The following is a 13,927-nucleotide window of genomic DNA, read 5'->3' on the forward strand; positions in this document are numbered from 1 at the left end:
TCCTACTGCCCCTGCACCGCCCCCCGCTCCCCTCCAGCACTGCAGTAAGGCTGGTCCCCTTGTTTCCTGTCCCCCCGACAGCCACAGTGAGCTTTAGAGCCCTCATAGGGCCTGCGATTCTCCCGCCTTCCCCCCCCCCCAGCTCTCGGTGTGGGGTCCGCAGGGAAAGTGCAGGCTCCCGCCGTGGTGGGCAGGACACAGGCTTGTCTTCCTGGCGGCCAGACTGCGTTTGCTGGCTTTAAGGTTGGGGCCGTGAGAAATGGGATGCAAGTGACACGTCATTTCCAGGCCCAGGCAGCAAAGAGCTGTGTGCCCGCGACACCCCACTTCTGCAGGGAACCCCAGGACTGTGGTCCAGGGGCTGGAGCTATGGGAGGGAGGAGGTGCCCTCCCCACACTGGACTCCACCCGTGAGAGGAAGTCTTTGTGGTGCTGAGCCAATGACACTGGGTTTATCTGCTACTGCACAGCCCGTCCTACCCCTGAGTGACAGGTGCATCTGAGGCCCTGCAGGGTCCCTCCTCCCTTCCCTCTGACACAGTCTCCCTTCCTTCCCTTCGCCTGGACCCCACTCTCACGGCGCCAGCCCGAAGCTGCCCACAGCGCGCTGGGCCCTCTGCTAGCCCTTCAGGAACCACAGCCACTCTCAGCACACAGAGCGCGGGTGTGGGGGGCAGGCAGCCTGGATCCCGCCCTGTGCTGCCTCCCTTCAGCTGTGCGATCCTGAGCTGGTCACTTAGCCTCTCTGAGCTCCAGGAGAACAAGGCTAGCAACGACCACCCGACCTGGCTGCTGAGGGCTGGCCCGGAGGACGTGTATGTGCGCCTCCCTCCTCTGCTCTGTGCAAGGCTCACACGACAGCTGCTGGTTATGTCGCTAGACATCTCTGGGGCGGAGGGGGTGGGGTGGGTTGGGGGGGCAGCTTCCTGTGGCTTTGCGGCTGCCTGGCCGGCCACGGTCAGGTGCTGGACCTGCCAGGCCTCACTGTCACTGTGAGCTGCTGTGAACGCCGTGGGGCCACTGTGACCATCACGGGAGGGAGCGTGGAGGCGCCCGCGGGCGAATTTCTTAGTGTCAGCGCTTGTCAGTGTCTGGTATTTTTCTCCCCTTGATTCATTTTATGCTGGACCCCACTCCCCAACTGCTTACCCTCGGAGGGCTCATCTTCATCCTGTGTTCCCTGCCTCTCCCTCCACTGAGGGCAGACTGGTGCTCATTAAACACCAGCTGCTTGCTTTGGCGTGACTCCCTCAGTCCTGAGATGCTGCACCGTGTTTCCAGACTTTTCTGCCATCAAAACTTTATTTTACTAATAGGCTCCAGCCTCTACGACAGCTCCACGGGAGTGGGGGCGGCGGGAGCGGGGTGGGGGGCTGGGAGGGCAGGCCTGAGAGTGGCCTAGTGATCTAGTGGCCTAGATCAGCTGAGGGAAGCCGTCCTGGCCCGAGTCCGACCTTCTCTGGAAAATGCGCCTGTTGACCTCCACGGGCTGCCCGTGCTCGTCCTCGTCCTCCGCGTCGCTGGACTTGCGCCGGGCGTTCTGGTAGACCACGGCGCACACGCCCGTGAGCCAGGCGGCCACGGTGCCCGCCGAGAAGATGCAGAAGCCGATGAGCAGCAGGAAGATGTAGTCCCGCCGGTCCAGGTGGGTGATGCACATGTACCGCAGCGGGTTCCCCACCTGCGCGATGGGCCAGCCGGCCAGCTCTGCAGGCTCCACGCACGTGGCGTTCTGATCATCTGGAGGAGAAGCACAGCAGGACATGGTGAATGGCGGAACCCCCGGCGTCCCGAGGTCAAAGGGTACCTGGAGAGGCGGCCTGGAGCCTGGCTACTCAGGTGTGGGCTGGGGGCATCACCTGGGCCTCATGAGAACGCAGCATCTCAGGCCCCGCCCAGCCCTCCTGGGTCAGGGTCTGCAGCTTCCTGAGACCCCAGGGGCTCTGTGGCATGAAGTTGGAGAAGCGTGGAGCCCAGGACCGCCTCCTGCCCCAGATTAGCTTCCTTCGGGTCACCTCCGAAAATGGGCTTTGCTTTCAACAGTCCTCAGAGATCCAGACCCCACAACAGGAGCGGGAGGGTTTGGAAACTTAGCAAGATGGCCATGGAGCGTGGACACTCCACAGCCCAGCCCTGTGCTCGCCACCTCCCTCCCTCCCTTCCTCCCTCCCTCCCTCCCTCCCTTCCTCCCTCCCTCCCTCCCTCCCGGTGACCCAAGCTGTGTTTTTCTCTGCACTTGTGCCTGAGCCCAGCCAGGACCACAAAGGCCACCCCAGGCATCACATGCCACTTGTCCCAACACTCAGGGACCAGATTCCCGGGAAGCCTCCTGTGGGTCCCTGTGCACTGCCTCCCCAGCTGGGAGGAACCAGTGGGGAGAGAGCCGTCCGGGGAAGCATTGCTGGCTGGTCACATGGTCCACACGCATCTTCAGTCCTTTTTAGCAGCTGACTTATCGGCCCGGCTCCTTCCCTGAGCACCTCCCCCATCAGCCCCGTGGACTTCAGAATAAAACAGGAAAAGAGGCTCTGCAGCCAGCGAGCCCAGGGTTCAAGTGCAGACTGTCACGCACGAATTTTGTACACATGGCGGGTGCCCGTTCTCCCCCCGAATCCCAGCCTCATCGTTGACGTGCAGAGAATGACTCTCTTCTCAGAGTCCTGGCGAGGGTGAGCTGCGGGGAGGGGGGTGGAGGTGGGGGTGGGGGGTCAAGCTGCTGAATGCACTGCAGCATCACACCACGGGGCTTACACTCAGCGTGGGGCTGGGGCTGGAATTAGCAAAGCTCCAAGCCGAGCAGCGAAGATTGACCAAGTTCTGACGACATGCTAAGCGATGCCCAAGTGCTCTCCCATAGAATTCTTAGAACCACCCACACGTGGAATGGTATCCTCCTCCTTCACCCAGAAGGAAACAGACTCAGAGCTGGTGCGCATCTGGAAGGTTCTAGATACCCCAGGATCCAGGCAGCATGGAAGATGAGAACGTCTCACTGAGCGATTGCAGCGTGTTCTGCAGAAGTGGGAGCCTCAGAGCTGGTGTGGAGAGCAGCTCCCCCTAAACTCAGGGTGGGACTCCAGACCCTGTAGGGCGTGGAGCTCCTCGCTCAGGAAGTGAGGGGAATCGGGTTTGTGTTAGACTGAGAAGCAGGAGAAGGCGAGAAGGGAGCCATGACTGGAGCTGACAGCGACCCGGCAGCGGGCGGGGTGGCAGGAGAGCGCGGCCAGGCCGAGGCTAGGTCCTGTCCGAGCTGGATGCTGCCCCTGCACGTGACCGCTGGGACCCTGCACCTCCAGGGACACTGTGTCACCTCCAGGAGGGCCCCCAGGGTGTGTGGGGAGGGCTCCTCTGGGAGGGGATGCCGGCAAGGTGCCTGTGACAGAGGGGAGGAGAGGAAGGAAGGGAGCCCCTCTCTAGCCTGAGTGTGGACACCTGGGGCGCCCTCCCCAAGGTGACTGGTGGAAGAGGGAAGGGGCGGGTCCTGGGCCTCCCTCCAGTTGCCATCAGGGGCAGAGACACAGTGCTCCACACCTCGTGGTCAGCCCGGTTGGTCGGGGTGCTGGGAGGCCCGGGGTGTGGTGGGCGAGGCGGGCGAGGCTCCTCGGGAATTCAGGCAGGAGGGGGCTCTGTTACCTGCCTGGGAACATGCAGACACACATGGGAACATGCAGACACACATGGAACATGCAGACACAAATGGGAACATGCAGACACACATGGAACATGCAGACACAAATGGGAACATGCAGACACAACATGGAACATGCAGACACAAATGGGAACATGCAGATACAACATGGAACATGCAGACACAACATGGAACATGCAGACACAAATGGGAACATGCAGACACAACATGGAGCATGCAGAGATGTGCCTGAGAAGGAAACGTGGGATTCGAGGGTCCGGGTGTGTCTGTGGTGGTGGAGGGGGAGGTTTATCGAATTCCGTTTTTAAAAAGAGCTGGCTCTCAAACTGGGGCTCGGGCTGCAGAGAGGAGACTAATCATGAAACACACTTTCCCCACTTGGAGCGCCACCTGAAGGAGCCCTTAGGCCGCGATCCGGGCGAGCTGGGCTGCTCTTAGTGAGGGTGTGGGGGCCCTGAGGAGGGCGCCTGGGCTTTTCTACCCACTTTCTCTCCCCGCTTCCCTGTCCCTGGGTGGTGCCAGCTGTCCCCCTGTAGGCCCCTGTGCCCACTTTCCCCAGGTTCCCAGCAGTGGTCCCCTTCGCACACGCCTGGGATTTCCCTGCCGCAAGCACAGTTGTGCCCAGGGCTCTGGCTCAGAGTCTCCTCCTCCCCTGCGGCCTCGGATCACCTCCGGCACCTGGCCCGGCCCTGAGCCCGGAGCACCTGCCCTTTCCGCCTTCCCACCGACTTCTCAGCACTCCCGGCTCCTGCCCCCTCCGTGCCTCCTGCCCCCTCAGGGCCTCCTGCCCCCTCAGGGCCTCCTGCCCCCTCCATGCCTCCTGCCCCCTCCGTGCCTCCTGCCCCCTCTGTGCCTCCTGCCCCCCCAGGGCCTCCTGCTCCCCCAGGGCCTCCTGCCCCCTCAGGGCCTCCTGTCCCCTCAGGACCTTCTGCCCCGCCAGGGCCTCCTGCCCCCTCTGGGCCTCCTGCCCCCTCTGTGCCTCCTGCCCCCCCAGGGCCTCCTGCTCCCCCAGGGCCTCCTGCCCCCCCAGGGCCTCCTGCCCCCTCTGGGCCTCCTGCCCCCTCTGTGCCTCCTGCCCCCTCAGGGCCTCCTGTCCCCTCAGGACCTTCTGCCCCGCCAGGGCCTCCTGCCCCCTCTGGGCCTCCTGCCCCCTCTGTGCCTCCTGCCCCCCCAGGGCCTCCTGCTCCCTCAGGGCCTCCTGCCCCCTCTGTGCCTCCTGCCCCCTCTGTGCCTCCTGCCCCCTCCGTGCCTCCTGCCCCCTCTGTGCCTCCTGCCCCCTCCGTGCCTCCTGCCCCCTCAGGGCCTCCTGCCCCCTCAGGGCCTCCTGCTCCCCCAGGGCCTCCTGCCCCCTCAGGGCCTCCTGCCCCCTCTGTGCCTCCTGCCCCCCCAGGGCCTCCTGCCCCCTCAGGGCCTCCTGCCCCCCCAGGGCCTCCTGCCCCCTCAGGGCCTCCTGCCCCCTCTGTGCCTCCTGCCCCCCCAGGGCCTCCTGCCCCCCCAGGGCCTCCTGCCCCCTCAGGGCCTCCTGCCCCCTCTGTGCCTCCTGCCCCCCCAGGGCCTCCTGCCCCCCCAGGGCCTCCTGCCCCCTCTGTGCCTCCTGCCCCCCCAGGGCCTCCTGCCCCCCCAGGGCCTCCTGCCCCGCCATTGCTCTCGCCCGCCCAGAGCTGCCTTACACCTTTCCTTCCGCATCCAGTGCCTGCCCCCAAGTTTATGATCAGTTCCTCTCTGTCCTCTAAGGTCCAGTGTAAATGCACCCACTCTCAGGAGCCTTTCCCCAACTCACCCCGTCGCCCAGAGGACACACTGTCCCCAGCGCGGCCCACCTGCGGCATTTCTTCCTGTCACGTGGTGGTCATTCACCAGGAAAGGTGCATTGTTCCCTACCCCACAAGCCGACTTCAGCTCCTGCAACCCGTGTCTGATCATTATCCTTCCTGTTAATAGGAACTGCCATTCAGTGAGAGAAGGAGTTGATTTTTAAATACTTGGGGGATTCGATAGTAATATTTTTATTATTGAGTTCTAGTTTAATTCTACTGCGGTCAGAGAATCCTCTCTATGATTTCAAGCCTTTGGAATTGATTGAGAATTTGCTTTATGGCTGAGGATAAAGTCAGTTTCAGTGCATTTGGCATGTGTCCTGAAAACATGTTCTGTCTTTATTAGGTACATTGTTGCACGGATGTCAATTAGGTTGTGGTTTTACAGAGCTCTTCTATATCGTCATCGACTTTTGATCTTTTCTGACTTTTATGGACTTTATTGGCTTTTCAGAACTGTCATCTCTGAGCTGCTATTCGTCGATTAGCTGTGCATTCGTTATTGAGAGAAGTTCGGTCATCGAACCTGTGAAGCAGGAGGTTGTGGTTCGATTCTGGTCAGGGCACATGCCTGGGTTGTGGGCTCGATTCCCACTGGGCGTGTGCAGGAGGCAGTCAATCAATGATTCTCATCATCGGTGTCTTGCTCTCTCTCTCCCTCTCCCTTCCTCTCTAAAATCAGTAAAAAATATTAAAAAATAATAAAGTCACCAGTTAAGTGTGCATTTGTCGACTTCTCCCTATGGTTCTGTCTCGTTTAGCTTCACGAATTTTCAAGCTAAGTTATTAGATGCAGGAAGTTACACCTGACATCTCTTCCTGGACAGCTACCCTTTCTCACTGAACTTTTCCTCATCATCGCAAGTCCTTGCCTCACGGTCTCCTTTGTTTGGTGACGTTAGAGGGCCGTACGGAATCTCCTCGGCCAGGCTCCCCCTTGTGTGTCCTTTCCCCCCCCTTTACATCCAATCTTCCCACGTTCCTACATTTAAGGTATAGTTTTGTGAGCAGCATGGAGCTGGATTTTGCTTTCCACCCAGTCTAGCGAACCATGCATTTGAACCAGCCCATTAGCATTTCTGATTGTTTCTGTTCACCCCACTTATTTGCGACCCTTTCCCTCCATTTTGCTGCTTTCTGTTGCGTCAGGTCATTTCCTTTTCTTTAATTACCCATCCTTCCCCTCGTCTGGTGTGATGGCGTAGAGGCTATAGAGCCAGCTGCTGGCCTGGAGTGCCTGACGTGTAGTTAGTTTTACAAACTAACCCGTCACCCCACGGGTAGCTGTAATTATTCCCAGGCTACAGAGTGAAGACATCGTTTGTAAAGTATCCCCTCTCTGGCTCGCCTGATCTCCTTGCCTCTGACCAAGAGCTACCAGGCAGCGTGTGCACGTGTGCACTGCACGACTCCGGGTCTCGTTCACGGCACACAGCTGACCGGGCCCCATGCAGTCCCTCGCTCCGCCCATTCCGCGGGCCAGGGCATTCGCCCCAGTTACAGCTCCCAGGTGTAATTACAGGCGTCATTAATGTTTAAATTCTTCCTGCAATTAGTTCCTAAGGAGACATAACCCACCCCTTGTTTACATCCACATGTAGCACACTGCTCACAGGTGGGAGCCCTGTGCCAGAATCCGATGCCGGGAAGCAAGAGTTTCTGGGCCCAGAGCCACAGCTGCTCATGCAGGCGCCCAGGGAGCCTGAACCCCATGGATCCGAGAACTGCTTCTTCCCTGGTCTGTAGAAGGGACCGTGGCTCAGCATACATTGCATGCTCCCCAGAAAGTCACCACAGCCCTTCGTGGCTGGTTCCCTGGCCCTTCCCAGCTGCTCCCACATGCTGCTGGGTCACCTCCGGCACGGGGAGCTCTTCCCCCAGAGGGAGCCGAGGAGGCCCGATGGCTGCGTTGGCCCACCGTCCGCTGCTGCCCTGCAGGCCTGAGTACATGGGAACCCGAGGGGCCGTGCCTGGAGGCCTGGCCTTCCTGAGCTCCCAGGAACCTAGGTCACCTGCTCAGGGGTCCCACCGGCACTGAGTCCGAGGGAATCACCAGGACCCTTCCGGAACTGCACTGGCCCCCCATCGCTTCTTGGATTTTCTGGATGGCGTAGGGTCATCAACTCAGCTGTGGCCCCGGCTGATAGCTGGAGGGAGCAGGCCAGGTGCCAGTGAGAAGGTGGGGCCATGCTGGCGGAGCACTCGCCAGCCAGGAATGCCTGCTCCCGGCTCCCTGGCTCCCCGGCTCTCCGCCAGTCCTCCCACTGCAATCCCTGATGGAGGAGTTTGTCAGTGGAGAGTGCGGGGACCTGAATTCATTCTGGAAATCTACGTTTTGGCAAGTCATGGGTGACTTTCTACTTTCTGGGTTGAAATGTGGCCATTGTCCAACGACAGCAGCTTTGCATGCAGGACTAAGATGTTCTCTGCTCAGACGCCCTCAAATGACTTGGACCCGAAGCAGCCAGGCCCGAGCCATCTGCCCCCTGCAGACGTCCCAGGGGGCTCCGCCCAGCCTCTTGGCACTGCTGCCCAGACCTCACCCCAGCAGGACTGCCCAGGACCATGATGAGAGCCAACACAGGGCCCCTGTCCTGAAACTGTCCCCTCCCGGCCCTGGTACCTGCCCCTTCTGCATTCTCACTGTTTCTGACTGTCCCGTCACATCACAAATGCCCATGAGGCAGGTGTTTCGTAACATCATCAACCACTAACATCGCAGCGCAGGTCATGTTGGAGCAGCCGCCGAGGGTCTGGAACACAGGCCATGGTCACAGGGTCCTCAGAACGTGGCTGAGGAGCACCTGTGCCCCCAGCTCTCTTTTCAGACTCTCTGGACTTGGGGTTCCTGGTTTGTTAGAGCTTGAGAACCGCTGGTTAAGCAGGTCAGGCCTGGGAGGAAAGTCGGGGGCCCGTGGGTGGGGGTTGGAGGCGTCGTTCTGGTCAAGTAGAGGCAGGAAGATAGGAGTTCCCCTGGGAGGACAGACTTAGAGGCTGCCTGCTTCGCAATCACACCCCTTAACTGTGTGACCAGGGCCTCATCTCTACGGACACCCCCCCTCGGCACCACCCACCGAGGCACAGCTGGGACCCTGTCTGCTGACCACGAGCTCCCCCTCACGTCCTCCAAGGGCATCTTCTCTCTGTTTTGGTCCCTGGGCTGCCAGCCAGAAGGGGCCTTAGCGAGTGTCTCACCCGGCTCCGCTACCCCGAGCACAGAGGGACTTGGAGACTCAGAGCGGCCTCGCCCCGAGCCACCCGGGCAGCGCGGGCACCAGGACGTGCTCTGGCTCTGTTTTCTCTCACTGTGTCCCCAGACTGTCTCATTGAAGACAGGAATCACGCCTCGTCCTCTGTGATAAAGGACCCCAACAGCTTGGCCACGTGGTAAACACACATCCAGAGCGTGAGCCGAGTGGACTGTGGGCTGCCCCATGGCAGGGGGGCAGTGCTGAACTTGGATGTGGGAGAGCTCCATGCTGTGAGGAGCTGGATTCTTTTTTTTTTTTTTAAAAATATTTTATTGATTTTTTACAGAGAGGAAGGGAGAGGGATAGAGAGTTAGAAAAATGGATCAGCCGCCTCCTGCACACCCCCTACTGGGGATGTGCCCACAACCAAGGTACATGCCCTTGACCGGAATCGAACCCGGGACCCTTCAGTCCTCAGGCCGACGCTCTATCCACTGAGCCAAACTGGTCAGGGAGAGGAGCTGGGTTCTTAAGCAGCCTGTATTCAAAGGTGGCCTGATCAATGCGGTAGCCACTAGCCATTCCCGTGGCCGTTTAGATGAATTGAAATGAAGTAAAATGGGAAATTCAGTTCCTCAGTTGCACTGGCCATATTTCAAGAGTGCAGGGGCCCCACATGGCCCCTGGATGGGACAGCTCGGATCTAGATGGTCTCCACTCACTGGGCAGCGCTGGACCGGACCTTGGGGCGGCAGGGCAGGGGATGCAGAGGCTGGGTCCTTCAACCCAGGAGCGTAGCGTCACGTGTGCTTCTGAGAGCATCCCCAGGGGCTCCGACCGTCCCACGAGGGAGCGCTGTCTGTCAGTCAGAGCTCAGTGGCCCTCCCACCTTCCAGTGGCAGCAGCGACTGGAACATTAGAGTCCGGCAGGAAATGTCCTCTTTGCTGGCCTCGGTGGGTCTGTTCTACCTGCGAGAGCGCCCGGCAGCCGGCACACGACCGACACCTCCACTGCTGGGTGTGCGGGCTCTGGAGTGAGTCCTGAACTCCGAGAACTGCTGGTTGTCAGTGCATCTGGCGACTAACTCATCGGAGGGCTTCTTTAGGTAAGACCTTTGTTAATAGCATCAAAGTTTCGATATTCCTACTCAGTGAGTTATCCTGAAGTCTGAAGAGTGGAGCACCCTCTACAGCCGCTCTGGGGGGCGAGTTTAGCCGACAGGTGACCTGGGAAAGACTCACGGTTGCCCTGCCTGGTGCCTTTTGTTTTAGGGCCTCTCCATTCTTCCCTGGACCCCGACTTCCTTCAAGGTTCCAGGGCAAGCTCTCCCAGTAATTCCCTCCTCCCTCTCAGAGAGCTAATAAAGGGTTAGGGGCACTTGTATCATCTGGGCGAGAAGTTCATGTAGTTTTGTAGGGTCCTCTTCTAGGTCAGGGCACTTTGGGGGCTCAGAGGGTGAATCTGAAATGGCTAATTTCAGCCCCGTGGGAGCAAGTGAGGGGAGATCCTGGGGCAAAGGTATTGCTCGGTTCTCTCCACATCCCCAGATTCTTTCTCCCCGGGCCGTGTCTGCCCACAGTGGGGCTGCCCTCCTTGCCCTCGTCCACAGAAAGCCACCTGCGTGTCCACACCTGTTTCTGGAGGTGGGGCTTGTCTTTAGGTGACGATTCAGTTCCAGACTCAGCAACAGCCACCTGGCTCTGCTGGCCACGCCCCAGTCCCATGGCCCAGGCTGAGGCCAAGCCTTGATCTGGGCTTAGGTTTTGTTCTCAGGGTCTGAACTCCTGTGTCCATAACTTGCCCAATAGCCCAGCTCAGTCCTAGGTAGGCTGGGCTGAAAGATGAGGGAGGAGGCACCGGGGAGCCCAGGGGCCATGGCAGGAGGGTGGGGACAGTGGATAGAAATCTACCAGATGAGACTTGGGAATCTGCCTGTGACATTGACATCTCCCTGCTGGGATGGTGGCACGCGTGGCCCATTCTCCCAGTTCAGGCCGTCCCCATCTGCCTTACGCGGGGAGCGCCTTACAAAGGTGCTATCTTACAAAGTCTGTCCCCGGCCTTGCCCTCCCCGTCTCTCCCTGTCCAGGTGCTCACGTGCCCCCGCCTTGCCTATCAAACTTCCCCCTCTATACATCGTCCTATGGATTTTCTACTGCCTGTGAGTGACTGAGGGCACTTAGTTCCCGAAACAGCGAGCCACTGAGCCTAAATGGTTCCCGTGGAATACGGTGCCCCTGTATTACTTCACCCCACGGGTCCTTTATCATTTCCACACACACTGTTTCATGGTGTCACGACACCTCTGTATGTTTGGTAACATTATTGTCCCCACTTATGGATCAGGAAACTGAGGCTCAGAGAAATTGAGTTTCCCAAGGGCAGCTAATGGGCAAGTGCTGAGTTTGGGGCTAGAACTCAGCTCTTTGAATTCCTTATTGCCTCTCCAGTCAACTCAAGGATGGCCCTGCAGAGCAGTAAGAATGCTTCCAATCAGCTTCACCCTGATGGCCCTCCCATCCTGACCGGCTCTTTTTCTATTTCATCATTATTATTTTAAAATATATTTTTATTGATTTTAGAGAGAGGGAGTGAGAGAGATAGAGACATCGATGAGAGAGAAATATCCATCAGCTGCCTCCTGCACGCCCCCTACTGGGGATCCATCCCGCAACCTGGGCATGTGCCCTGACCGGGGATCGAACCTGTGATCTCCTGGTGCATGGGACAACACTCAACCAATGAGCCACACCGGCCAGGCCTGGACATCTTATGACTTCTCTTTTCTGGAACCCATGGGTCCGACGCCAGCACAACTTCCCCCACACCCAGCACGTCCTTACCTGGGTGGTTCAGATGGGTCACGATTAAGTAGATGGTGAAGTCCAGGAAGGAGCAGTTGCACTTCCAGGGGTTCCCGCTCAGGTACAGGGTCTGCAGGGTGAGGAGGTTTTGGAAGGCACTGTGGTCCAAGGTCTGCAAGCCGGTGTTCCTGAGGTCCAGGTGCCTCAGAGAGCTGGTGTTGGCAAAGGTGTACTTATTCAGAGCGAGCAGGTGAGGGTTGTTGGAGAGGTTCAGCTGCACCAGGTTGCTGAGCATGGAGAAGCTGTACGGAGAGACCCAGCTCAGGTTGTTGGAGCTGAGGTCCAGGTAGAGGAGCCTGAAGACCCCGATGAAGGTGTAATCCATCACCTCGCTGATCAGGTTGTCCCGACAGTCCAAGTAGACGAGGTCGCTGAGGAGGCCTAGGTTCATGGCTGGCAAATAGGTGATGCTGTTGTTGTTCAGGAAGAGCCGCCGGGTGCTCAGGGGGATGTCAGGGGGGTACTCCTTTAACTGGGTCCCCGAGCAGATCACCTCCTGGGCTTGACACTGACAACTAGGTGGACACTTGGACCCCGACACCAGTCCCATTCCAAAGGAAAAGAGTAACCACCTGGGCCCAGGGCCTGAAGCAGGGGACATAGTAGGCAGCCACGCGTGACTGCTCTCCTTCCACCTTCTCCGAAGGCTGCGGAGGGGCGGGCGGGGGAGGGGCACCGGAAAGAACTAGCAGTCTAGCTTTGTGCGAAGCGATTTTCCATTACAGGAGAAGCGAACAGAAGCTGAAACGTGAGGCCAGCCCTGCGCTTCCCCGCCCGCCCAGCCAGGTGGCTGGCTCTCAGGCTGCTCCTGGAAGCCTGCCCGCAGGGCTCTGAAAGCTCTCACCCTGGCCCGGTGTCTGCCAGTGAAGGGGAGCCAGGGGGCAGCCACGTGACAATGGGGTGGCCAGTTGACCCCTTTGTGATGTCAGCAGGCTCAGGGAACTGCCTGGCTGAGGAGCAGGCCCTGCCTCTCCTGGGGGTGTGGGGGGGTTTGTGTGTAAGGGGCTGTCCCTGGGGGTGTGGGGCTGCAGTGTGTGTGTGGTCAGGTTACACTGGGCCCCTAACCCACGGGCCGGGGAGGGAACAGGGAGGTCTCCCGTCCAACTCCCTTCCTTCCTGAGGCGCCTGAAGTGACTTGGGTTCCTCCTCAGAGGGGCTTTCCCTTGGGTCTTGAGAGAGAGGGTGCCGTGTTTTGGGTGTTGTCAGAGAAGACGGGGCGGGGAGCCTCCTCTGAAACGAGCCAGGGCGCCCTCTGACTGCTCTCCGGTTTGCGCAGCGCCACCTGCATTTGCAACATATGGGTGCGCTGGTGTTTTTAAAACCATTTGAACAAGTATGAGCTACTCCCCTTAACACAAAACCCAAATGTATTTTAAAAATCTGAGTGCGTTGATATGAACCATCTCTTAGCGTTTGTATTCTCCTAAGACTTTTTAAATCGTGAGTGCGTCTAGCGTGAGTTTATACTCACTGCCTACCTGCTGGGTCTTTGGGCCGGATGGAGGGGAGAGCCCCTTAAGGTTAGAATGTGTCATCCACTTAAGAAAATAGGATTTCATTCTTTAAAACATTCAAATTGAACTTAGCTGTGATTATTAATAAAGTAATGAAGGCTATATTTAGCTCAGCACGGTGCCTGGCCCCTGGTGGGTCATAAATATTTATTGAGCGGCGGATGTGTGAACGTCTCCGGTGGTTGGTCCTGTCTCCTGCTTCGGTGCCAGGAGAGCCATGAATAAGCCCCGGTGGACAGCGGCTGATTGCGCCTGATTGTTTACTTACTCAGCATTCCTCGGTGGCGGCCGCGAATTAAGATGATGGCTTGGGAGTGTTTACCAAATTGAAAGTGACCTTATTTAAGTAGAAAATGCAAACACTTAAAATAATGACCCAGATGATCATTGTACTAATTGAAGCAGGGTCCGATTGATTGGGGCTCACCCGCTCCCTATAATTAAAAACAAGCTCCTCGCTGGATCTCACATGATTGCCCAGGAGAGAACCTGGCGCAGGACGGCCATGGCGCAGAGTTAATGCCCAGGCCCTGGTTTCCCGCGGGCCGGGGCTGGGGCTGTGGTTAGGCGGTGGGCTGCAGGGATGCTTTCCTCAGCATAGGCTGTCTCCTTTTTTAAAAAGTTGAATTTGTTGGGGTGACATTGGTTAATGAAGTTATATAGGTTTCAGCGGTACAGTTCTGTAAACATCATCTGTATATTGTGTTTGTTCACCACCCCAAGTCCAGTTTCCTCCCACCGCCATGTATCCCTCCTCCCCGTCTCCCACCGCCCCACCCCTGCCCTCTGGTCAGCGCCACACCGCTGGCTGGCTAGGAGGGTTCACTTGCTGTTTTGCTGACTCCCTTGGTTGTGTCTCCTTCTCATGAGAACTGGCCCGGCCGGACCAGC

General features: G+C 58.6%; 2 protein-coding genes across 2 annotated transcripts in view; one reads left to right on the forward strand and one right to left on the reverse strand.

Moving 5' to 3' along the window:
* The window catches only part of RXRG (retinoid X receptor gamma), a 133,986-nt gene that overhangs the window by 26,133 nt on the left and 93,926 nt on the right, over nucleotides 1–13,927 (forward strand). The window lies entirely within an intron of this gene.
* Nucleotides 1,415–12,123, reverse strand: LRRC52 (leucine rich repeat containing 52; the record flags this gene model as incomplete). The annotated part of the gene is made up of 2 exons (XM_081112577.1): nucleotides 1,415–1,740; nucleotides 11,502–12,123. 2 exons carry the CDS (start codon nucleotides 12,121–12,123, stop codon nucleotides 1,415–1,417), a joined length of 948 nt encoding a protein of 315 aa, XP_080968703.1.

The sequence above is a fragment of the Myotis nattereri genome, assembly GCF_964212035.1.
Source record: "Myotis nattereri genome assembly, chromosome: 18".
Classification (NCBI taxonomy): Eukaryota; Metazoa; Chordata; class Mammalia; order Chiroptera; family Vespertilionidae; genus Myotis; species Myotis nattereri.